General features: G+C 40.0%; 3 protein-coding genes across 3 annotated transcripts; 1 reads left to right on the top strand and 2 right to left on the bottom strand.

The window, feature by feature from the left end:
* Positions 1-7,773: 7,773 nt before the first annotated feature.
* LOC133047551 (serine/arginine-rich splicing factor 3-like) lies at positions 7,774-8,690 on the top strand. Its single transcript, XM_061130828.1, has one exon. It carries the CDS (start codon positions 7,890-7,892, stop codon positions 8,382-8,384), a length of 495 nt encoding a protein of 164 aa, XP_060986811.1. The 5' UTR covers positions 7,774-7,889; the 3' UTR covers positions 8,385-8,690.
* A 2,309-nt stretch (positions 8,691-10,999) lies between these two features.
* LOC133047461 (cytochrome c oxidase subunit 6B1-like) lies at positions 11,000-11,559 on the bottom strand. Its single transcript, XM_061130671.1, has one exon. It carries the CDS (start codon positions 11,405-11,407, stop codon positions 11,147-11,149), a length of 261 nt encoding a protein of 86 aa, XP_060986654.1. The 5' UTR covers positions 11,408-11,559; the 3' UTR covers positions 11,000-11,146.
* Positions 11,560-11,667: 108 nt separating this feature from the next.
* Positions 11,668-25,658, bottom strand: HAUS1 (HAUS augmin like complex subunit 1). The gene is made up of 9 exons (XM_061130670.1): positions 25,568-25,658; positions 24,389-24,563; positions 18,704-18,839; positions 17,005-17,139; positions 15,506-15,629; positions 15,048-15,113; positions 14,222-14,293; positions 13,829-13,876; positions 11,668-12,283 (listed from the first exon to the last, which is right to left on the bottom strand). The coding sequence occupies exons 1-9, from the start codon at positions 25,595-25,597 to the stop codon at positions 12,233-12,235; spliced, it is 837 nt and encodes a 278-aa protein (XP_060986653.1). The 5' UTR covers positions 25,598-25,658; the 3' UTR covers positions 11,668-12,232.
* Between the last annotated feature and the right edge of the window lie 205 nt (positions 25,659-25,863).

The following is a 25,863-nucleotide window of genomic DNA, read 5'->3' as shown; positions in this document are numbered from 1 at the left end:
CCCGGGAGCTGCAGCTACTGAAGCCCACGTGCCCTAAATCCTGTGCTCAGCAACAAGAAAAGCCACCTCAATGAGAAGTGTGTGTACCACAACAAAGAGTAGCCCCCGCTCTCTGCAACTAGAGAGAAGCCTGTGCAGCAAAAAAGACTCAGCACAGCCATTAATAAAAAAAAATAAAATAAAAATCATTAAAAAAGATAAATAAGTGAATGAAAGAATAACAGGGAAGCTAGGGCAACTGTTACATCCATTCGATACCTGAGTTACATGATGCCTTTAAGACCACATTGCTAGGTAGTAGCCGAATTAGGTTTTATGCTCAGTGTCTGAAGATGTGATAGAAAATAGAGCAATTCTCCCTCTCAATGCAGTGGAGGCAGATGGTCAGCCCACAACCACCACTGCAGATTGAAAAGAAACTGTAAATGTGAGGTCTGAGCACTGTAAGATAAACCTGAAAATAAAAACCCGTGCAACATGAGAGAAAGCTGTGTTGATATGAAAAGCACATCCATGCATCATAGCACTAAATAAAGCTGGCAGAGCCACCTCTTTGGGTGGTGTGTCATCAAAACCTGGACGTCAGCAGTCCTGGCACAGGGTCAGAGCCAGGCTATGGCGAGCCAGCTGTCACGTGCTCCTGGGGTAACTCATAAGAAAAAGTTCCCCTGGCAACTAGACAGGCTCCAAGGACAACCACACACAATCCTGTCTTCTCTTAAAATCCTGTCTCATTTAATGAGGGACATCTTTTCATTCAAGCTGACTTCTTACCCAATATTCAGTTTCACATTTTTCCCAAGGAGCAGAAGTTGTAATAGATAATTCCATTCTGCTGGTAACTCAAGTCCCAGCCAAGGTCATGAGTTCTTAATTTAGTATAGGCAAAGGCAGATCTATGGACAGCACAGCCCCTCCAGCAGGGCAGAACTTTGGGCAAAGGATAGTGATGCTGCTCATGTGCAACGGTCCCTACCTTTGTATCACCCTGACTGAACTCACTCAGATGAATTGGAAAAGAGGTGTGGGAAGTTTCATAGGCCTAGAAATGGGGGTCTAATAAAACAGTAAAGGCAAGATAATCAAAACCAGGTATCAGAAACTTCTGGACCCAGGTTTCCTGGCTTCCTAACCTGTTTGTTTTTTTTTTTTTTAAACCACCAATCTTATCAACATTCAGAAAACTAAGATCATGGCATCCGGTCCCATCACTTCATTGCAAATAGATGGGGAAACAGTGGAAACAGTGGCTGGTTTTGTTTTTCTGGGCTCCAAAATCACTGCAAATGGTGATTGCAGCCATAAAATTAAAAGACACTTACTCCTTGGAAGGAAAGTGATGACCAACCTAGACAGCATATTAAAAAGCAGAGACATTACTTTGCCAACAAAGGTCCGTCTAGTCAAGGCTATGGTTTTTCCAGTGGTCATGTATGGATGTGAGAGTTGGACTGTGAAGAAAGCTGAGCACTGAAGAAATGATGCTTTTGAACTGTGGTGTTGGAGAAGACTCTTGAGAGTCCCTTGGACTGTAAGGAGATTCAACCAGTCCATCCTAAAGGAGATCAGTCCTGGGTGTTCATTGGAAGGACTGATGTTGAAGTTGAAACTCCAATACTTTGGCCACCTGATGCGAAGAGCTGACTCATTTGAAAAGACCCTGATGCTGGGAGGGATTGGGGGCAGGAGGAGAAGGGGATGACAGAGGATGAGATGGTTGCATGGCATCACCAACTCGATGGACATGGGTTTGGGTGGACTCCGGGAGCTGGTGACTGACAGGGAGGCCTAGCGTGCTGCGGTTCATGGGGTCACAAGGAGTCGGACACGACTGAGTGACTGAACTGAACTGAACTGAATCTTACTGGAACAAATAATCAAAGGGGATTCACTTTAGATTCTGGAAACAGAGGATATTAATAACAATGCTATATCTCTATACTTAAAAATTTAGATGAGGGACTTTCCTGGAGGTCCAATAGTTAAGTCTCCCCACTTTTATTTATTTATTTATTTTTTGTCTCCCCACTTTTAATGCAGGGGATGTATGTGCAATCCCTGCTCTGGGAACTAAGATCCTATGAGCCACACAGTGCTGCCAAATTAAAAAAAAAATTAGATGACAAGGTAAGTTTCCTAGTTTTTTTTTTTAAAGACCCAACTCTTGGCTTTTTGCTGTTCTTCTCTATTTTATTCATTTTCTGTTTCATTCTTTTTTGCTCATATCTTCGTTATTTGTTCCTGATAGCTTTTGGGCGTTTATTTTCCTGTTTTCTTATCTTTCTGGCATGGATGCTCACTTGATTATCTCCATGTGCAAATAAAAATAGTTTTACTTCTTCCTTTTTAATCTGTGTATCTTTTCTTCAATAGCTTTATTGAGATATAATTCATACAACATACAATTCACCTATTTAAAGTGTATATAATTCAGGTTTTCTATATATTCATGGACATTTGCAACAATTACTTTGAAAGGAACTCTGTACCCTTTAGCTATTACCCCCTACCCTTCATCGCTCAGCCATCAATTTGACTTCTATCTCTATATCAGTTCAGTTCAGTTCAGTCGCTCAGTCATGTCCGACTCTTTGAGACTCCATGAACCACAGCATGCCAGGCCTCCCTGTCCATCACCAACTCCGAGTCTACCCAAACCCGTGTCCATTGTGTTGGTGATGCCATCCTACCATCTCACACTCTGTCGTCCCCTTCTCCTCCTACCCTCAATCTTTCCCAGCATCAGGGTTTTTTCAAATGAGTCAGCTCTTCGCATCAGGTGGCCAAAGTATTGGAGTTTCAACTTCAACATCAGTCCTTCCAATGAACACCCAGGACTGATCTCCTTTAGGATGGACTGGTTGGATCTCCTTACAGTCCAAGGGACTCTCAAGAGTCTTCTCCAACACCACAGTTCAAAAGCATCAATTCTTCAGAGCTCAGCTTTCTTTATAGTCCAACTCTCACATCCATACATGACCACTGGAAAAACCATAGCCTTGACCAGACGGACCTTTGTTGACAAAGTAATGTCTCTGCTTTTTAATATGCTGTCTAGGTTGGTCATAACTTTCCTTCCAAGGAGTAAGTGTCTTTTAATTTCATGGCTGCAGTCACCATCTGTGGTGATTTTGGAGCCCCCAAAAATAAAGTCAGCCACTGTTTCCACTGTTTCCCCATCAATTTGCCGTGAAGTGATGGGACCCAATGCCATGATCTTAGTTTTCTGAATGTTGAGCTTTAAGCCAACTTTTTCACTCTCCTCTTTCACTTTCATCAAGAGGCTCCTTAGCTCTTCTTCACTTTCTGCCATAAGGGTGGTGTCATCTGCATATCTGAGGTTATTGATATTTCTCCCAGCAATCTTGATTCCAGCTTGTGCTACATCTAGCTCAGCATTTCTCATGATGTACTCTCCATATGTTAAATAAGCAGGGTGACAATATACAGCCTTGACGTACTCCTTTTCCTATTTGGAACCAGTCTGTTGTTCCATGTCCAGTACTAACTGTTGCTTCCTGACCTGCATACAGGTTTCTTAAGAGGCAGGTCAGGTGGTCTGGTATTCCCATCTCTTTCAGAATTTTCTACGGTTTATTGTGATCCACACAGTCAAAGGCTTTGGCATAGTCAATAAAGCAGAAATAGATGTTTTTCTGGAATTCTCTTGCTTTTTCGATGATCCAGCAGATATTGGCAATTTGAGCTCTGGTTCCTCTGCCTTTTCTAAAACCAGCTTGAATATATCTCTATATATTTCTGGATATTTCATATGAATGTAATTCTATAATATATGATCCTTTGTGACTGTCTTCTTTCACTTACCATAAAGCGTTCTGTTTTTTAAGTACGTAGTTTTGGCTGCACTGGGTCTTGGTTGCTGCATGCAGGCTTTATCTAGTTGTGGCGAGTTGGGGCTGCTTTCTAGTTGCAGTGAACGGGTTTCTTATTGAAGTGGCTTCTCTTGTTGCAGAGCACGGGCTCTAGGGTGCACGATCTTCAGTAGTTGCAGTGCCTGGACTCAGTACTGGCGGCTCACTGGCTCTATCTAGAGTTCTAATTCAGTATTGTGCCAAACAGGCTTAGTTGTCCCATGGAATCTGGAATTGCCCCAGATCAGGGATTGAACCCATGTCCCCTGCATTGGCAGGTGGATTCTTAACCCCTGGACCACCAGAGAAGTCGAGCATAATGGTTTCAAGATTCATACATATTGTAGCATGTCTGGGTACTTCATTCCTTTTTATGACTCAATAATACTCCATCGTATGGATGAATGTTTTGTTTGCCCATTCATCAGTTAGTAGGGATTTGGGTTGTTTTGAATAATGCAGCTGCAAACACTCATGTATTATTTTTGTATGGCTGTATTTTTTTATATAATTGCTTTACAATGGTGTGTCAGTTTCTGCTGTACAGCAATGTGAATCAGCCACATGTATCCATACATCCCCTCACTCCTGAGCTTCCTCCCAAACCCCCTCCCACCCCTCTAGGTCATCATGGAGCACGAGCTGAGCTCCCTCTGTTGTATGGCAGCTTCCCACGAGCTGTGTTTTACATGGGGTGGTGTATACATGTCAATGCTACTCTCTCAATTCGTCCTACACTGTCAGTACCCCCAGCCCTGCCATGTCTGCACGTTTGTTCTCTATGTCTGCAGCTCTATTCCTGCCTTGACTTGTGTTTTCATTTCTCTTGGATATATAGCTAGGACTTAATTTGCTGGGTCATATGATAACTCAATATTCAGTCATTTGAGACCCTGCCAAACTGTTTTTCAAGATGACTGTACCATACTGCAAGCCTACCATTAGTGTATGAGGGTTCCACATCCTCACCAACATTTGTCATTATCTGTCTCTTTTATCCTTCTTCGTGGGTATGAGACGGTATCTCATTGTGGTTTTGAGTTTTATTTTCCTGATAATCAATGATGTCAAGCATCTTTTCATGTGCTTATTGGGCATTCATATATATATATATATACACATATATATATGTATGTGTGTGTATATATATATATGTATATATATATATATATACACACAGGAGAAATGTCTTTTCAAATCCCTTACCTATTTTTAGTTGGGTTATTTGTCTTTTATTATTGAGCTGAGTTTTTATGGATTCTGGAAAAGTCCCTTATCTGACATATGATTTGCAAATATTTCACCACATTCTATAGATTGTCTACTCAATGTCTTTGTGGTGTCCTTCAAAACACAAAAGTTTTTGATTTTCAGGAAGTCCAATTTAACTATTTTTTTCTTTTGTTCCTATCCAAGAATCCTTTGTCAAATCCAAGATCATGATTTGTCTCTAACTTTTCTTCTAAAAATTTTATAGTTTTCGTTCATATTGAATGTTTTGAGTTAGTTTTTATTTATTTATTTATTTATTTTTTATTTTTGAGTTAGTTTTTTTTTTTTTTTTGAGTTAGTTTTTATATATAATGTGAGCTAAGGGTCTGACTTTATTTTTTGCATCTCATTGTCCCAGCAACATTTGTTAAAAACTGTTCTTTCCCCATTGGATGATTTTGGCTTTTTTATTACCATGAACTGTCTATCTTTATCTCCTGTTCTAACATCTATTTTGATAATGCTGTAAACTTTCTTTTAAATCGTGCTTTTAAAATTTTTATTTATTTACTTATTTTTATTTTGGTTGTGCTGGGTCTTTGTTGCTGCACACTGGCTTTCTCTAGTTGTGGTGAGCAGGGAGGGGCTACTCTCTAGTTGCGGTGTGTTGTTTGTTGTTCAGTCGCTCAGTCATGTCTGACTCTTTGCAACCCCATGGACTGCAGCACGCCAGGCTTCCCTGTCCTTCACTATCTCCCAGAACTTACTCAAACTCATGTCCATTGTGTTAGTGATGCCATCCAACCATCTCATCCTCTGTCACCCCCTTCTCCTCCTGCCCTCAATCTTTCCCAGCATCAGGGTCTTTTCCAATGAGTTGACTCTTCATATCAGGTGGCCAAAGTATTGGAGCTTCAACTTCAGCATTAGTCCTTCTAATGAATATTCAGGGTTGATTTCCTTTAGGATTGACTAGTTTGATCTCCCTGCAGCCCAAGGGATTCTTAAGAGTCTTCTTCAGCACCACAATTTGAAAGCATCAATTCTTTGGTGCTCAGCCTTCTTTACAGTCCAACTCTCATATCCATACATGACTACTGGAAAAACCATAGCTTTGACTATCTGGACCTATGTCAGCAAAATGAAGTCTCTGTTTTTTAATACTCTGTCTAGGTGTATCATAGCTTTTCTTCCAAGGAACAAGTGTCTTAATTTCATGATTGCAGTCACCATCTGGAGTGATTTTGGAGCATAAGGAAATAAAGTCTGTCATAGTTTCCATTTTTTTCCCCATCTACTTGCCATGAAGTGATGGGGTCTTCTCATTGAGGTGGCTTCTCTTGTTGTGGAGCACAGCCTCTAGGACACTTGGGCTTCAGTAGTTGCAATGTGTGGGCTCAAGAGCTCAGACTCAGTAGTTGTGCTGTATGGGCTTAGTTGCTCCACAGCACGTGGGATCTTCCCAGACTAGGGATAGAACAGGTGTCCCCTGCAAGGTGGATTCCTAACCACTAGATCACCAGGGAAGCTGTATTGTAAACTTTTAATTGCTGTTTACATGTATACATTTTCCATGATTTTACTTTTAATCTATCTGTAGCTTTATATTTAAAGTGGGTTGGGACTTCCCTGGTGGTCCAGTGGCTAAGACTTCAAGCTCCCAATGCAGGAGGCCCAGGTTCAATCCCTGATCAGGGAACTAGATCCCACAGGCGACAACTAAGGGTTTCCATGTCGAAACTAGGATATGATGCAGCCATGTAAGTAAATAAATAAATATTTTAAAAAGAATAGCATTTAACTGAGTCTTGATTTTTTTTACTCAAGCTGAAAGTCTCTTTTTAATTGGAGTATTTATATCATTTGCTTTTAATGCCATTATTGACATGGCTGTGTGTAAATCTACCATCTTGTTTTCTATTTGTCTCATCTTTTTTTTAATTTCCTACCTTCTTTTGGGCTGAGCATTTTTTATGATTCCATGCTAACTCTACAACTGATATATTAGCTATACGTCTTTTTGTTTTATAGCTATTGTTGTAGGACAGGAGTTTGCAAACTACTGTATGTGGGCCAAATCTGTCTTGCCATCTGTCTTTGTAAATTAAGTTTTATTGGAATACAGCCATGTCCATTTGTTTATGTATTCTATGGCTGCCTTCATGTTGGTATGGGTTTTGAGCTAATTCTCACCACCAAGGCAAATAACCTTCTGAAGACACTACTCAGTGTTCTATGGTGTAGAAAGTAGCTTCACTCTGGCTCACAGGAACATGAGACAATCCCAGTCTTCTGCGCGTTCCAGGAATTTTTCAGTCTGCTCCTTTCCAATGGCTCTTTCACTGGCTTCAGGTGATTTCCTCCTATGTGTGCAGATCAGTTTAGACAGATTCAGAGAAATACCTCTGCAGACCTGCAGAACCCTTTTGATATTTTCTGACACCTTCCTTCGATTTTCTCAATTCTCATCTCTCTCTCCTCAACTAGGCAAGATCACCAGGCTGTTTGGATTCTCCTTCTCTGAGCTATGAACTTGAAAACCCTGTCCATCACCAAGCTGAGTCTATCATAAAGCTCACCTTGGTTCTCTTATGAATTAATGTGCTAGGCTTCTTTGTTATCTAATGTCTGAAGACTATGGTGTCCTATTTTCATTTGTTTTTCTATTTAAAGCCATCTAGTCGGCCATTTCGTGGACGCCGGGTGTGCGAGAGCATCCGGGAACGCTGGGCGGGAGGGGACTGAGAAGACCTAGCCTAGGTTCTGTGGATTTGGACCTCCGCATTTCTAACCCAAGATCTCGAAATGCATCGTGATTCCTGTCCATTGGACTGTAAAGTTTATGTAGGTAATCTTGGAAACAATGGTAACAAGACTGAATTGGAACGAGCTTTTGGCTATTATGGACCACTCCGAAGTGTGTGGGTTGCTAGAAACCCTCCCGGCTTTGCTTTTGTTGAATTTGAAGATCCCCGAGATGCAGCTGATGCTGTTCGAGAGCTAGATGGGAGAACACTGTGTGGCTGCCGAGTAAGAGTGGAACTATCGAATAGTGAAAAGAGAAGTCGTAATCGTGGCCCACCTCCTTCTTGGGGTCGTCGCCCTCAAGATGATTATCGGAGGAGGAGTCCTCCACCTCGACGCAGATCTCCAAGACGGAGAAGCTTCTCCCGCAGCCGGAGCAGGTCCCTTTCTAGAGATAGGAGAAGAGAGAGATCACTGTCCCGGGAGAGAAATCACAAGCCGTCCCGATCTTTCTCTAGGTCTCGTAGCCGATCTAGGTCAAATGAAAGGAAGTAGAAGACAAGTTTGCAAGAGGAGTGGTGTACAGGAAATAACTTCATTTGACAGGAGTATGTACAGAAAATTCAAGTTTTGTTTGAGACTTCATAAGCTTGGTGCATTTTTAAAATGTTTTAGCTGTTCACATTTGTTTGTCTGTTGGAACAGTGACACAAAGGTGTAATTCTCTATGGTTTGAAATGGATCATATGGGGCATGTAATATCAAGAATTGTTACTTTACAATGTTCCCTTAAGCAAAATTTAATTTGCTTTGAATTTTTGTCTTGCATAGGCTGATAATAAACCTCTTAACTCCTGCCCAGCTAAAGTCAATGTTTAACATTATGGAAATAAAAACTGGCAAAAATTGGAAGATTTTTTTCAACATAGCTGGGATATGGTATGCAGCTGTAGTTAAGCAGTTTTTAAACTGCCGTGAACTCAAAAACCAGCTGGAAAAATTAAAGCTTCACCCTTAAACTAGATTAGAGGTTTAAAAATCCCACTAGTCTTCACACTGGACAAAAGGTTGTCCAGTTGGTGTAGAATCTAAGAAGTTTCAAGGAAGTTAGTTTACCTTTGCTTTAGGTTGTAAGTTCCTTCTGTGATTGCTGTATATGAATACATAGCTCTTTGTAACGTTATTTGGAAATCTGAGATACTCAAGATAACAAATGTCCTGCCAGTTTAAGGGTACATTGTAGAGCTGAACTGAGTTACTGTGCAAGATTCTTTTTTCATGCTGTCATTTGTAATATGTTTTGTGAGAATCCTTGGGATTAAAGTTTTGGTTACAAAAAAAAAAAAAAAAATAAAGCCATCTAGTCAGTGTGATCACTCTTTTTCAACATGGCCAAAAGCAGAAATTTACAAGTTTTGATATGTAGAATTTTCATCATTGCCAGTTCTAAATATTTTCTAATTTGTAATTTTTGATTCACAGTTTTAGAATGTATTTCTTAAATTATAAACATAAAATTTTTCAGTTATTTTTATCTAATTACACTGTATTGAGAGAGCATGCTATGTATGGTTTCAGTCCTTTTGTAATGGTTGAGATTTCTTTTACTGACCAGTATTTGGATGATTTTTGTAAATGTTCTGGATGCATTTGAAAAGAACTAACAGGATTCTTTATATATCCATTATTGTTTGTTAATTGTGCTGTTTAAATATCCTGTATCCTTGCTGATTGTTTTTCTGCCTGTTCTATCAATTACTAAGAGAAGATGTAATCTGTCTACTGTGATTGTGAATCTACCTATCCTTACTTCTAAGACATTTTGTTCAAGTACAGCAAATAACTGGAGGTGTTTTAAAAACCTATTCTTTCAATCTTTGTCTTTTATCTAAAACAATTTTCTTACTTACAAGGAATATGGTTACTATTCTATAAAATTATGTAGGTTTTAGGTTTCTTTTTGATTCTCATATTGTACATGTTTTGTTTTTTTCTTTGAACATAAATTTCAGGTGTTAAGTGTTAGTCACTCAGTCATATCTGACTCTTTGCAACCCCTGGACTGTATCCCACCAGGCTCCTCTGTCCATGGGATTTTCCAGGCAAGAATACTGGAGTGGGTTATCATTGCCTCCCCCAGGGGATCTTCCCAACCCAGAGCTTGAATCCATGTCTCCTGGTCTCCTGCACTGCAAGCAGATTCTTTACCTGCTGAGCCATTGGGAAAGCCAAAAAATAAATTTCAAAGGTTACTTTTATCAACTAGCTGCTACAGCCAACAACCAGCCCCAAATTTAAAATAAGCTTCAAACAACAATCATTTATTATTTCTTATGATTCTACAGGTTGATTCTGTGAGCTTCCGGCCTGGGACAGCATGGTTGATCTATGCAGTCTGCTAGCAGGGCTGGACAGTATAAGACCTCATTCACATATCTGGCAGTTGGCAGCCTGTTTGGTCTTGGGGTGGGAGCAGGGCTCAGCTGGAATTACCTTTCTCTGCTCATCCTCGAATAGTTCAGGTTTCTTCACATGGTAGTCTCAGTAAGAGATGGCAAGCTCCAACACGTAACAAGTTTTTAGTCTTTGGTTTTGTCCTATTTGCTATTAGTCTCATTGACCAAAACAAATCATAGGGCCAAACCAGGTACAACAGGAGACTCCACCTCTTGAGAGAAGTAGCAAGGTTAGCATACAAAGGGGGAGAGCACAGGGGTAGGAGGGATTCTGGTGATTATTTCCACAGTTGACCCATCAAGTCATCTTACCAAAAGCACTGCGATTAAGAGACAAATGATAACTTGGAAAATATTCACAATTCAAACTGTAAAAGATTAATTTAGCTGACACACCAGAAGCACCTATAAACTGTTAAGAGAAAGATGAAACAATCATACCTAAATGGCTAAAGGATATGGACAGTCTCCAAAAAAGGAAATACAAATGTCTTTTGCATTTTGTATTATATTTAGCCATATATTTGTGGGCAAGGAGAGGGAAATTTTTAAGGTCAATTAGGTAATCTTTAAAAAACTAATTGATTCTTGATCCCATGGTACAAAATCTTTAAAAGTACAAAAAGGTGCAAAGTGAAAAATCTCTCTTTTCTTCTTTACACTACATTTATCATGGTTTGATTTTATTTACAAGAGATAGTCCCATACAGGAAGTTTTATTTTTTTTTTTTGTTTCCAACGAGCATTTATTATTAGTTAAACCATGATTCAGGATCCCAGGGTGGGGATCACCATGTACCTAGGTCCCCCTTCACCACCCTGGGGAGAAGGACGGAGGACAGGAGGTGGGATGGAGCCAGTTCAGATCTTCCCAGGAAACGTGCCTTCTGCCCGGCGGTCGTCCCAAGCTGACACCCAGGATATGGGGCAGAGGGACTTGTACACACGCCGGTACCATTCGCACATGGAGACGTCACCCCCTTTAGCGGTCATTGCCTTCTCACAGCGGTGGAAGTCCAGGTAGTTCTGCCAGCAGTTCCTGGTCTGGTTCTGGTTGGGGAAGCGGCTATCAAAAGGAGCAGTCTGGTAGTTCTTGATTTTGGTCTTGATGTCTTCTGCCATAGTGCTGACTCCTAAAGATGCCCCTGAAGTCGCTGGAAGCTCAATGTGACCCTCAGCCAGGAAGTTTTAGTATTTCAAAAATTTCAAACATTTCAATCATTTTATTTATGGCTCCTGGATTTCAGCCATAAGTTTCTGACTCTGATTTAAAAATCAAAACATTAAAACTCCTTTATGATTTATTTTACTATCTTTTTTTTTTTTATTTTTTATTTTACTATCTTTTTTTTATTTTTTATTTTACTATCTTTTTTTTTTATTTTTTATTTTACTATCTTTTAAAAAAATATTTAAATCTTTGATCCCTTGAAATTATCCTGATATAAGGGGTAGTGTATAGATTTAGCACCATGTGTTGAATTATCCATCTCTCTATTACTGATTTAAAAGGTCATCTTTTTCATAAACCAAATTCCTGCATATATTAACATTTGGAATTAGGCAGGTAAGCAGATCAGAAAAAACAATAGCAAATCCCAGGAGAAGGGGGCGTGGGAGGAACATAACTGAAACTGTAGAATCTTTCCCTTTCACTTAGCTGACCTTGTGAGTGACTACATGATGACTGTCATGTGTTCACCTAAGAGAGCTACTGAAGGACATCAAGCCACTAACAACATAGAAAACCAATGTTTCTTCATATGAAAACTATGCATTTGCACATAAAAATTCAATACACAACCAGACACCACTATTCCATCAATAATGACATTATTTCATCTAAGAACACAGAAATTAAGTTATAAGGAATGTCACAAGGAAAAAATTCTTTAAAGTCCTATTCAATCTACTTTGTTAAAAAAGGTGAAATTTATTTGGCTCTGGTCACAGTTCCATCATGTTTACTTTCTTTGTAAGTTCAGCTTCAATAGTATCCTAAAGGAAGAAAGAAACACCATAAATATTATAACTAAAGACATAAAAAAAAAAAATGCTCTAACTTCTAATGCTATTTAAAATAAGGGAAACAAAAAGGAAAACCACTAAAGCAGAAATTTTTTAAAATATCATTATAAATGAGATTTTCCCTTGCTTTTATATCTTTCCCACTTCCCACACTTCAAGTTTTCAGACTCCTAATAAACATCTAAGGAGGGAAGGAAAAAACCCTTTAGAGAGGTGAATGACATGACACATGAATAGATTTTCCTGACCTGTACTCCTTAAGCAACGTACTTTCGCAATGTCTCTAATATCGCTCTTTTCCAGTCTCACTGCCACTGTTCTCATTATTTCTCATCTGGCCTAAACAGGCCAATTTGTTTCTGCAATTTTCTTTCTCTATCCTCCAATCCACCCTGAACACTGATTCCAGAAAAATCTTCCTAAATGACTGGCCTGATCAAAAAGCATAACCTTGATCACGTTTCTCTCTAGCTTAAAAAGCATGGCAACCCAGAGCAACTTTCAGTGGTCCCCTGCAGCAGCAGTCCCCAACCTTTTTGGCACTAGGGACCAGTGGAAGACATTTTTCCCGTGGACTGGAGGTGGGGGGATGGTTTCGGGATGATCCAAGTGCATGACATTTATTGTGTACTTTATTTTTATTTTGTGGCAATCTCAGGATGTTCTCCCTTGACTTTAGGGTTGGCGTTCACACTCCTATGAGAATCGGATGCTGACGTGACGGGGGCAGAGCTCAGGAGGTAATGTGAGCAGCTGTAAATATACGTGAAGCTTCTCTTGCTCACTCACTTGCTTACCTCCTGCTGTGAGGCCTGGTTCCTGACAGGCCATGGGCCAGTCCTGGGGACCCCTGCCCTATAGGCTCCAAGTTCAACCTTCTTTATATTGAAGGCCCTTCACCTCCTAAACCAATTGACCTACTTCAGTCCTATCTTCCACTGCATACCCCTAAGCAGGCAGATTGCTTTACTTGCAAAAGCTTGGAAAAGTCCTCCATTTTTCAGCTCTTATGTTTTCGTTAATTCCTGACTTCCCTGGTGGCTCAGATGGTAAAGTGTCTGCCTACAATGCGGGAGACCTGGGTTTAATCCCTGGGTCGGGAAGATCTCCTGGAGAAGGAAATGGCAACCCACTCCAGTATTCTTGCCTGGAAAATTCCATGGACAGAGGAGCCTGGTAGGTTACAGTCCATGGGGTTGCAAAGAGTCGGACATGACTGAGTGACTTCACTTTCACTTTGTCTAGAATATTCTAGGCCTCTCAACTCTCCTTTTCTATCTACAGGAAAATCTACACAAAAATTTAAAAGACCACAATGTATTTTTTATGGGGAAAAAAAATACATATATGCCCCCCAAAAAGTATTAAAAGTTGCATGATAATAATATACCTCAAGTTTGGGATTGTGGTTTACCTTTACCTTTGAGTAGAAAGGAAAGAAAGAGGAGGAAGGGAGTTTTAGCTTTATCAGCATTTATCTTTAAAAGTCTGAAGGAAAAAAATGGAACTACTTACTAATTCTCGCTTTGCTTCTTCAATTTTTACCTGAGCAAGGGATGGATTCTTTTAAAGAAAAATAAAATAAGGAAAGGTTATGTTGTCTCGGCTAGGAAACAAGGGGAAAAAAATTACAACAATCCTCTTCAAAAGGCAAAAAAACTTATAGAAAGTATATCCAAAGTACATACAATACTGAAATTCAATAATGACTTTTAACACAGACCCTTATACAACCTAAAACCCCAGAATTGCATTCTACAAGAATTTGGAACTTATCTTTTACTGAAAGAGAAAAAAGAGGAGGACCTGGGTCCTTAGACATGGACCCAGTATTTTCATGATCATTTAGTGCCCTTGGAGAAAGCTGGAGGAGATAAACTTTTTTTTTTAATTCATAAAAATAATTACCGGCATTAAATCTAAATAGGACTCCAATTTTTTCTTCAAAGGTATAGTCTGTCGTTTTAGTTCTTCCAGTTTCTGAGGGTGAAAAAAAACACACAGAATAATAAAGATATTCACAATGCAATTAAACACTGCACATTTCTGAAATAAAACATGACAAAACATTAACACTAGGATATTTTAAATAATGTAACAAATAAAGAGCTTCAAAGGTAAATGGATAACAAATGGACACAATCCTTAGAAGATGTTAAAACAGGAAAGTAATACTTCCATTTATTAAGACAAATATGCTGTCTGGGAATACAAAATAATGTGATTAAGAAGCATCAGAACATCAGGAAGCAAGAATCTCAAACACATATTTATGAACTGTCAATTTTAGATTCCAAAAATCAAAGTACCAAAAAATCTTAAGAATAAAACCATAAAACAAATCCCCCCATTTCTCCCTCTTCCCACGAAAATAAATAAAACTCTTATAGAACCTAAACCCCCAGAAATGCATTCTATGGGAGTTGGGAGCCAGTATTTTGCTGAAAGGGAAGAAATATGAATACTTCAGTGGTGTAACACATAATAGTTCAATATATTTATACAATAGATAAATCAATAATCATTGACTCCATCAAATAAAGAAAATACCAAGCAAATGTAAACATAGATATAGATAAACAAGTAATAAAGACATAAATACTGGTAAACATAAAATACAGAGGTAAAGGAAAAGAAATCAGGTCAATAGTGAATAAAGCTGTATAAAAAGGAATGAAAAGCACACGGCACACTGACATTTTGAAGGAAGTTAGGTTGGGTAAAGTAAGCGAACCTCTGAAAGTGCTACCAGTGACTGATGAGACAGAGAAGCATCCATCCCTCGGGCTGAAAGCTGCTCCTACAATGACAAAAAAGGGAGTTCAGTTTAAAAAATTATTTTGCAAGTAACCATCATGAAATATTTTCAATATATAACACAGTAAAGAGAAGCTACGAAAAAAAAAATCATAGATGAAGAACTATACTTGCTTGTAAGCACTTTTATGTTGCATGTGTCATTTCAGACAGTCCGAGATTGGTGACAATATGGGTGCAGGGCTTAAGAGCCTGAGTTTCGGGACCTGCATAGGAACTGGGATCTGCTGCTAGATGGCTTTGTAAACTTGCGCAAGATACTATCTTCACAGTACCCTTGTCGTGAAAGGAGAATAATAATCCTGCCTAGTTATAAGGATGAAAGTTGAAAAGAAGTCTGAAGAGAGCTAAATATATTGAGTCTCTCATACAAACCTCCGCAGTTCTAATTCCAGATCTGAACTCCTCCGACTTGGCTTTCAGGAAGTCCATGTTCTGAAGACGACTGTCAACTCTGGCCCTTTCTGTACACAGATGTAACTCTGCCTTCTTGAGATCCCTTGAAAAAGTAAAGTTGAGAACATTTTCTTCTCAGTGAAATTATTATAAAAAGCAAACTATTACTTCTTTGATTCTACTCTGGGTTAGTCAAGAGTAGATAACTTCTAGTCAAGAGTAGATGCATTTCTTCCAGGTCATCTTTCTCTCCATGTTGCCATTTGGGATTTTTCTCAAGGAATACTGAATAATTTTAAGATTAATCTATGCCAATTATTCTTGGAGAAAGTAGATCTGCTGCTCAAAAAGTGACTTAATGGATCCTAAAGCTTATTTGAATTACGGAGGTCACAAAGGACTCTCTTCTAAATGTGACATGACAAGATGCTTTGCATATACAGAGTCAATATGTATTGGATAAATTTACACAACATCATATTACTTGTGCATATACATACTTCTGTTTCACAGCATCTAACCTCTGGGGCCACAAGGACCTAAAGAAGGGCCAGAACATCAAGAGGGATACCAGAATTTCAGTAAGAAAGGGCAACAAAATAGAACATGACTTCCCTGGTGGTTCAAACAGTAAAGCGTCTGCCTACAATGCGGGAAACCCGGGTTCAATCCCTGGGTTGGGAAGATCTCCTGGAGAAGGAAATGGCAACCCACTCCAGTACTCTTGCCTGGAAAATTCCATGGATGGAGGAGCCTGGTAGGCTACAGTCCATGGGGTCGCCAAGAATTGGACACGATTGAGCGACTTCACTTCACTTAAGTTGTACCATAGTTTATGACACAGTGGCGGAAGGAGAGAGTGGGATGAATTGAGAGAACAGCATGGAAACACATACCTCACCATGTGAAAAACAGATAGCAAATGAGAATTGGCTGTGTGACACAGGAGCTCAACCCAGTGCTCTGTGACAACCTAGAGGGAGGGGATGAGATGGGAGATGGGACCCGGGGTTCAGGAGGGAGGGGACATGTGTACACCTGTGGCTGATTCGTGGTGATGTGTGGCAGAGGCCAACACGATATTATAGAACAACTGTCCTTCAACAATTGTATTTTGTTCTGTATTTCTCAATATTGTATAATTACAATCTTCAATAATTATTAGTTACTCAAGAATAGTTATGAGTATTGTTCAATTGTCATCACCAATAGAATGATACTCAGAGGTATTCTTTCTGTAACTTTATAAGTAATAAAAAAATTTTAAAAATAGTGAAAAAAGAAACTACTATACAAAAGATAAAAGTACCCAACCACTCCTATCTTCATCCAAGTCATTTTCTACTTAAAATAATGTTTTATCTTACCATTTCTTAATGTGTTGTTTTAAATTATATCTATTGTTAAAACTAAATCTTACAATGTCCTGCTATTGCCTTTATAATAAAAATTGTCACAACTTCAAACTAATTACTTACTCACGCAGACATTTTTCTAATACTAAAGTTGCAGTTAGATTTTTCTCAAGTTTTGCCAATTCAAGCTTGATTTCTTCATTTTTGGATTTGGTGTGAAAAAGATCAGAGGTCAAATCATTCACTGCAGGGATAAAACTAAAAGAAGAATTTGGTCATGTAAACGGACATTAAGGACAATTACAATCATTACAATTATTCCTCACTTCTAAAAATGATTTTACTTCTATGTGAATTCTTCCTTAATCATGCTCTTACCTCTAAACTATTTTACATGCTGTTCTCATTGGAATACCCTTTCTCAGCTGGCAAATTTCCTTAAAAACTATATTTACTCCCATTCTGGAATTCACTACCCCTTTCTCTGTGCTTTCTACCTAACTTGTACATTCCTATAATGTTGCAGCTGTCATACTATAATTTTACAAGTCCATCTCCTTCAATTTACCATGAGCAGAGACTATCCTTGCTGGCATTCATTATTCATTTCTGCTTCCCCAATGCCTACATAGATAGCTATACATAAATATATATATATATATACATATATATATATATATATATAGGGATGGAGGGAGGGACAAAGAGAGGGGAACAGAGATATATAGAGAGTTATACATATATTTAGTATTTGGTGTCTGCTGAATTGGCTTAACTCAAGTCATTGATTGAATTAAGATTTCTGCTACCATATAGCCTACATGATCTCCTAGCTAAAACTCTTCTGCTTAAATATATATATATATATATATACACACACATATTCCAAGCTTTTGCATTAGCAGTTAAACAGAACAGCTATACAGTTCTTTGATTATAATCTGTAATGGTAGTCCCTAGCTAAGATGTATCCAACAGGGATAGTCCTAGGACTCTGAAGTCAGGTGGGGTTTGAAACCCAACTCTGTCATTTACTAGCTCAGAGAAATTATCTAACCCACCCCTCTGAGTCTCAGTTTCTTCTTAAGGTTGTTAGAAGAATAATGTCATTATACAGGTAAAATGCCTACCACAAGGAAACCTACTCTATCCAATAGGGCAGGTTCATGACTAAAAATCATTATGCTCAACAGTAGACGATTTAGTCTACTGCTTCTCCTACTGTTTAAGGGAATAATCAGTCCTGAATATTCATTAGAAGGACTGATGCTGAAGATGAAGATACAATACTTTGACCACCTGATGTGAAAAACTGACTCATTGGAAAAGACCTTCAAGCTGGGAAAGATTGAAGGTGGGAGGAGAAGGGGACGACAGAGGATGAGGTGGTTGGATGGCATCACCAATTCGATGGACATGAGTTTGAGCAGGCTCTGGGAGTTGGTAATGGAAAGGGAAGCCTGGCGTGCTGCAGTTCATGGGGTCGCAGAGTTGGACATGACTGAGCGACTGAACTGACTGAAGGGAATAACGTGATACCTAATCCCTTTTCAAATATACCTGAGAACCAACCTTCACAAACCTGATCCTGAAAGAAGAATACATTATAAATTTAACCAAGTTTATCTGAAATAATCAAACATACTCACTAGCAATGATAAGGAGTTGACTAAATTTAGTGTTTCTGCATGTATTTCCTATATAATTACAAAATTATTCCCTATAATTTCCTATATAGCATTACCCTGAGATACAAAAGCTCCTTAGGTCAACACCTAATAGCATATATGACTACAGAAATTAAAATAATCACAAGAATTACCTAGCTAGAGAGGTATCCTTTGTTTCAAGGGTCACTGCACTGTCAACCAAAGCATTCAGATACCTGGAACCAGTGCTGGAAAGACTGGCAGGGGAAAAATTCAGACTCTCCATGAGAAGGTCTTGAAGATGCTTGGCTGAAAAGAAATAAGAGTTCTATGGTGACTAAGATCTTTGTTTTGCTTTATTTTAATTTTTCAACAGCTTTATTGCAATCACCCACCTAAAGCATATAATTCAATGGCTTTTACTATATTCAGAGTTGTGTACCCATCCTTGTAGGTGTGAAGTGCAATGAGGTTTTGATTTGCATTTCCCTGATGGTTACTGATGCTGTGCTTACTGGCAGTCCCTCATCATATATATGATTTGCAAATATTTTCTCCCATTCTGTGTGTTGTCTTCTCATTTACTTGATGATGAGAAGAAAAAAATTTGAGATCAAAAGTTTTTAATTTTGATGATTTTCCATTTACCTACTTTTTTTTTTTGCTGCTTGTTTTTGGTATCATAGCTAAGAAACCATAGCCAAATCCAAAGCATGAAAATGTACATCTATGCTGTCTTCTGAGTTTTAGATTTAGCTCTTACTTTCAGATTTTTCATTCATTTTGAGTTAATTCTTGTTTTTTTTTTTAAACCCATATGTGTGTGTGTGTGTGTGTGTGTGTGTGTGTGTGTGTGTGTGTATTTATTCATTTATTTAGCTGTATCCGGTCTCAGTGGCAGCACTCAGGATCTTCATTGCTCCAGAGCATGTGGACTTCAATAGTTGTAGCACACAGGTTCTCTAGTTGTGGCGCTCGGGCTTAGCTGCCCGGTAGCATGCAGGATCTTAGTTCCCTGACCAGGGATTGAACCTGTGTCCCCTGCATTGCAAGGCAGATTCTTAACTACTGGACCACAGAGAAGTCCCTTAAGTTAATTCTTATATATATTATGAGGCAGGGTCCAACTTCATTCTTCTACATGTGGATATTCAGCCATCCCAGCCCTACTCAGCAGACACCAACTTATAGTTGTTGTTTAGTCGCTCAATCATGTCTGACTCTTTGCAACCCCATGGGCTGCTGCATACCTGGCTTCCCTGTCCATCACCAACTCCCAGAGCTTGCTTAAACTCACGTCCATGAATTGATAATGCCATCCAACCATCTCTGCCTCTGTCACCCCCTTCTCCTGCCCTCAATCTTTCCCAGCATCAGGGTCTTTTCCAATAAGTCAGCTCTTCACATCAGGGGATCAAAGTATTAGAATTTCAGCTTCAGCATCAGTCCTTCCAATGAATATTCAGGGTTAATTTCCTTTAGAATAGACTGGTATGATCTCCTTGCAGTCCAAGGGACTCTCAAGAGTCTCCTCCAGCACCACAGTTCGAAGCATCAATTCTTTGGCCCTCAGCTTTCCTTATGGTTCAGCTCTCACATCCACACATGATTACAAGAAAAACCATAACTTTGACTATACAGACCTTTGTCAGAAAAGTGATGTCTCTGCTTTTTAATGCAGAGCCTAGGTGTGTCATAGCTTCTCTTCCAAGGAGCAAGTGTCTTTTAATTTCATGACTGCAGTCATAGTCTGCAGTGATTTTGGAGCACAAGAAAATAAGGTCTGTCACTGTTTCCACTTTCTCCCCATCTATTTACCTTGAAGTGATGGATGCTATGATCTTAGCTTTTTGACTGTTGAGTTTTAAGCCAGTTTTTTCACTCTTTCACCTTCATCAAGAGGCTCTTTAGCACCTCTTCATTTTCTGCCATGAAAGTGGTGTTTTCTGCATATCTGAGGTTATTGATATTTCTCCCTGCAATCTTGATTGTACTTTGTGCTTCATCCAGCCCAGTATTTCACATGATGTACTCTGCGTACAAGTTAAATAAGCAGGGTGACAACATACAGTCTTGACGTACCCCTTTCCCAATTTTGGACCAGTCTGTTGTTCTATGTCTGGTTCATACTGTTGCTTCTTGACCTGCATACATGTTTCGAAGGAGGCAGGTAAGGTGGTCTGGTGTTCCCATCTCTTTAAGGGTTTTCCATAGTTTGTTGTGATCCACACAGTCAAAAGCTTTAGCATAATCAGTGAAGCAGAAGTAGATGTTTATTGGATACTTTAGTATGGAAAATAGTGTCAAAATTTTGTATATATTAGTAGCAATATTTGCAATTTAATGTGTTACCCTAAAAGGTTCTTTGGGATAGACATCAATAATCTTAACTTTTGGGGGTACTCTTTTGCCCCCTTTTGATGCCTATGTCAGAAGCTTTCTCTATCTCCTTTATACTTTAATAAAACTTTATTACACAAGAGCTCTGAGCGATCCAGCCTCGTCTCTGGCCCCGGATTGAATTCATCTCCTCCGGAGGCCAAGAATCCCGCATCTCATCGTTCAGCAACAACCTTTCACTCTGAGAAATGATCTTTAAGTCAAACTTGGATGGTGTTGTTCCCTTCTTTCCTTTCCACAATCCAGTACCTCTCCCAGCACTGAGGGCTGTATCTTGCTACAAGCAGTCAGCACATTGGTTCATTGGTTATTATATAATTTATTATTCATTAATGCACATCACTATTCATTCACTGAATCATATTTATTGAGTGCCAGGCACCACTTAAGGAGCTAGGGCTATATCAGTTGAACAAAACAAACCTCTGACCTCAGAGAACTTCTCTTCCATATCTTAAAAGACCAGAGCCCTCATCTTTGGTAAATACAATTCCTCAGTGAAAACCAGTCAGGAGGTGGAAGTTTCATATTTAAGTACTCAAAACTAAAGTCACCTACATTCTAAAAAGAAGAATACCAAGGTGCCATGATAGATGTGGCCAGTAAAGGACTGAAGGACATGCAGTCTGCCTCAGGGAATGCATCTTTGCTTTTTTTCCCACTGGTGCTGGGCTAGTGCCATGGAAAGCAGCCAAGTGCAGCAGACAGAAGAGTAATATGCTGGAATTTTTATCTCTAGTGTCAGAGTAAGGATTCATCATTATCTCCAGAAAAGCATGAATTAATGGACCATCATAACAAAACAGGGTCTGCTCCATCCAAATTCTCAGGACTACATAAACCCCAGAAGATACAAGTTTCTTTCAGTTTAGGAATATGTAAAACAGAGCATACCCTTGAAAGGGCTTAACTGAAGGCATCTCCTCATTCCACCTTCCATTTTTCTTGCCCGTTTTGGCCTTTTCTTCCTTCCTTCCTTCTTTACTCACTAATTTTCATCTGCTTTCCATTTTTAATGAAACAAAGGCTCTTAGAACCATTAGCTCAGGAAGCCACTGTTTCACTATAGGCTGGTCGCTGGGATTCTAGGAAGAAAGCTGGCTTTAATTGAAATCATGGCTCCCTTCTGACTTTGGGCAGGAAGGTGCGAGAAGAGTGGATTGGGAGCATGGACTGTGAGTTCCCTCCAGAAAGAGATTTGGATCCTCTTTTAGTGACCTCAGACTTCACAGCTCTGCTACAAGAAACAAGAATAAAATGCTTGTCCAGAAAAGAAGTCAAGGGAATTCCCTGGCGGTCCAGTGGCTTTCACTGCCAGGGCCCAGGTTTGATCCCTGGCTAGGGAACTGAAATCATGAAAGCCATGCAACAAGGCCAAAAAAAAAAAAAAAAAAAAGTCAGAAATGGAGTGAATGTGCTTTATGCTCTGCTCCTCTGCATTAACAGTTACTTCTTATCTGTTGTTTTTTTTTAATCTTCTTTTTATCTGTTGTTTTGAAAGGGGAATACTGAAACACGATAGTGTTTTTGTTCCACTATTACACAATAGCGTGCCCCCATGCTATATCCCTCTCTGTGCAGTAGATGTCAGCCTCACACAGCCTTTCTCTTCCTAACTACAGATGCCTAAGAAAACTATCCTCTTACGCACCCTAAGGAAAAAAAAAAAAAAATAATAATAATCTTAACTTTTGAAAACCTTAGAATTTTTGTTACATATTATAGACCAAAAAAAAAAAAATAGCTTTTACAAAATAAAATTTTTCTGGACTCAAAGCCCCTTTCTTCATACTGTATTTTATTTTTTTAATTAATTAATTTAATTGGAGGCTAATTACTTTACAATATTGTAGTGGTTTATTGCCATACATTGACATGAATCAGCCATGGGTGTACATACTGTATTTTAATAACTACTAAAATAAGACTTTTCTGGTCCACCTGCCAATGCAGCAGACACGGATTCCATCCCTGGTCCAGGAAGATTCCACATGTTGTGGGGCAACTAAGTTTCTGCATCACAACTACAGAGCCTGCACGTCCTAGAGCCTATGCTCCACAACAAGAGAAGCCACCACAGTGAAAAGCCCATGCACCACACCTAGAGAGTAGTCCCTGCTCACCGAAACTAGAGAACACCCAAGTGCCTCAAGCAAGACCCAGGGCAGCCATAAATAGATTAATTAAAAACCACAGGTAACTTATATGCTTCTTGGAAGAAAAGCTATGACCAACGTAGACAGTGTATTAAAAAGCAGAGACATTACTTTGCTGACAAAGGTCCATCTCGTCAAAGCTATGGTTTTTCTAGTAGTCATGTATGGATGTGAGAGTTGGACTATAACAAAAGCTGAGCGCCAAAGAATTGATGCTTTTGAACTGTGGTGTTGGAGAAGACTCTTGAGAGTCCCTTGGACTGCAAGGAGATCAAACCAGTCAAACCTAAAGGAAATCAGTCCTGAATGTTCACTGGAAGGACTGATGCTGAAGCTGAAACTCCAATACTTTGACCAACTGATACGAAGAACTGACTCATTTGAAAAGACCCTGATGCTGGGAAAGAATGAAGGCGGGAGGAGAAGGGGATGACAGAGGATGAGATGGTTGGATGGCATCACCAACTTGATGGACATGAGTTAGAGCAAGCTCTGGGAGTTGGTGACAGACAGGGAAGCCTGGTGTACTGCATTCCATGGGGTCGCAAAGGTTGGACACAGCTGAGTGACTGAACTGAACTGATCTTATATGTCAGGCTAATAAGTTTAGACTTATATTTTAGGGGTTAGTGTTTTACCATCAGAGTACCAATAAAATATACTATAATGACACTTACAACATATTGTTATTGTTCTTTAGTCACTTAGTTGTGTCCAACTCTTTGTAATCCCATGGACTGTAGCCTGCCCGTCTCTTCTGTCCATGAGATATCCTAGGCAAGAAGACTGGAGTGGGTTGCCATTTCCTCCTCCAGGGGATCTTTCTGACCCAGGGATCTAACCTGTGTCTCCTGCATTGGCAGGCAGTTTCTTTACTGCTGAGCTACCAGGCAAGCCCTGTAATATATTAGGTTGCTATAACAACACAATGTAAGACAAATCTGGGTAAAATAAAGAAGCAATGCTAAAAAGCTGTCTATACTAAATCAATCTTGTATACTCTACTGTTAGGGCTTTCCAGGTGGCACTAGTAATAAAGAACTCCTGCTAATGCAGGAGACATAATGAGATGTGGGTTTGATCCCTGGGTTGGGAAGATCTCCTGGAGGAGGGCACGGCAACCCCCTCCAGTATTCTTACCTGGAGAATCCCATGGACAGAGGAGGCTGATGGGCTACAGTCCACAGGGTCACAAAGAGTTGGACATGACTGAAGGGACTTAGCAGGCATGCATACTTTACTGTTTTAAGATCTGGTTACCTCTAGTTAGTATCTCATTCAAAATTCTGTAATTGATCTCACCTTCTGATTCATATTCCTTTGCTTTCTGTTTTAAGTCCTCTGTTACCAGGTAGACATCCCTGTCTCGGACACTGTTGCGTTCTGAAAGGTGATATAAAATCTCTGTTGTCCGAGCATTCACCTCATATTGTGGAATGGGATGATCTCCGAATATTTTTTTCAGCCATGCAGCGACCTAACCATTACAAGGGACACAAATTTAATAATCCTTGTTTATTTCAATGGCATGAGGCAAATAAGACCAAGTAATGATCAATAGCAAACGAAATGCTTTCTGTGAATATTCTGGCATCCTACTTACTTCACATCCTAATTTATCTTTAGGGAGAGAGCTATCAGATGTCAGGAGATTAAAAAGTGAGCAGGCACAGCACAATCAACAAAATTACCAGAAAACAATCTGTTCTTCCCCAAAGCTACGAAAGCAGTATTAGGCAAGTATTTTGCATCATAGGAAGCTCAATATGCAAGTGCTAACCATTATTATGGGTGCAAAGTTTGAAAAAAAGAGTTGTCTCTTTTTTTTCACAAGTCCCTCACACACTTTTTTTCACAAGTCCCTCAGAGCCGGAAAGCTCCTAGAGTTGGGATGCGTGAAGCGGAAAACAGGAGTGTGTGCTAAGTCGCTTCACTCCTGTCCGCCTCTTTGCGACCCCATGGACTGTAGCCCTCCAGGCGCCTCTGTCCATAGGATTCTCCAGGCAAGAAAACTGGGGTGGGTTGCCATGCCCTCCTCCAGGCGATCTTCCCGACCCAGGGATCGAAACCGTGTCTCTTACACCTCCTGCATTGGCAAGCAGGTTCTTTACCACTTGGCTAAGAGTGAGAAATCTACTAAAAAGCAGCGGTGAACGGCGAGGCCTGGCTGGAAGCTGAGTTTGGGATAAGAAGTCCCCCTCCAGTCTCCAGGGAGAGGTTTCACACGAGAGGGCTCCTCAACCCCTCTCCAAGCCTGAGTCCCAGCAGGGAAGGCCGGGAAAAGAAGGGAAACTCCCTTTTCGGCGTTGGGATGGGGTTGGTGGGGAGAGGGGGCTGCTCACAGATGGTGAAAGCCTGACTAAAGATGGATCAGCAAAGGAACATAGTAAAAGTGGCTCGCCCAGGAGATCCGCCGGCGGGGCGGGTGTGTCAAAGACGCGGTTTCCCGGAGGCCGCAAAGCCCAGCTCCCGCCCCATCACCTGCGCTTCTTTCTCCTCTAGAGCTTCCATCGCCGCCAGTCCCGCCACTTCTCCAGCAGCTCCTCGCGGAAGAAGCGCCCCGCTTGCTCTGACGGCCCCGCCCACACACCGTTGGGCCCACCCACTTCGGGATCCTGGATTTCTGGGAGTTGTAGTTTTTACTAGGACTCCAGGGCGCGCAGCTCTTGGCCGAGGCTGGTCCAAGGCTTCAGCCCTGCGAGCCCTTGTTCCCTTGCCGCTTTCTCCGCTCTCCATGGTTATCACCTCCAGGAGAAGTAAAGCCGCATGGAACCAGG

This window comes from Dama dama, chromosome 27 (assembly GCF_033118175.1).
Source record: "Dama dama isolate Ldn47 chromosome 27, ASM3311817v1, whole genome shotgun sequence".
Lineage (NCBI taxonomy): Eukaryota > Metazoa > Chordata > Mammalia > Artiodactyla > Cervidae > Dama > Dama dama.
This window is presented reverse-complemented; position numbering and strand designations above follow the sequence as displayed.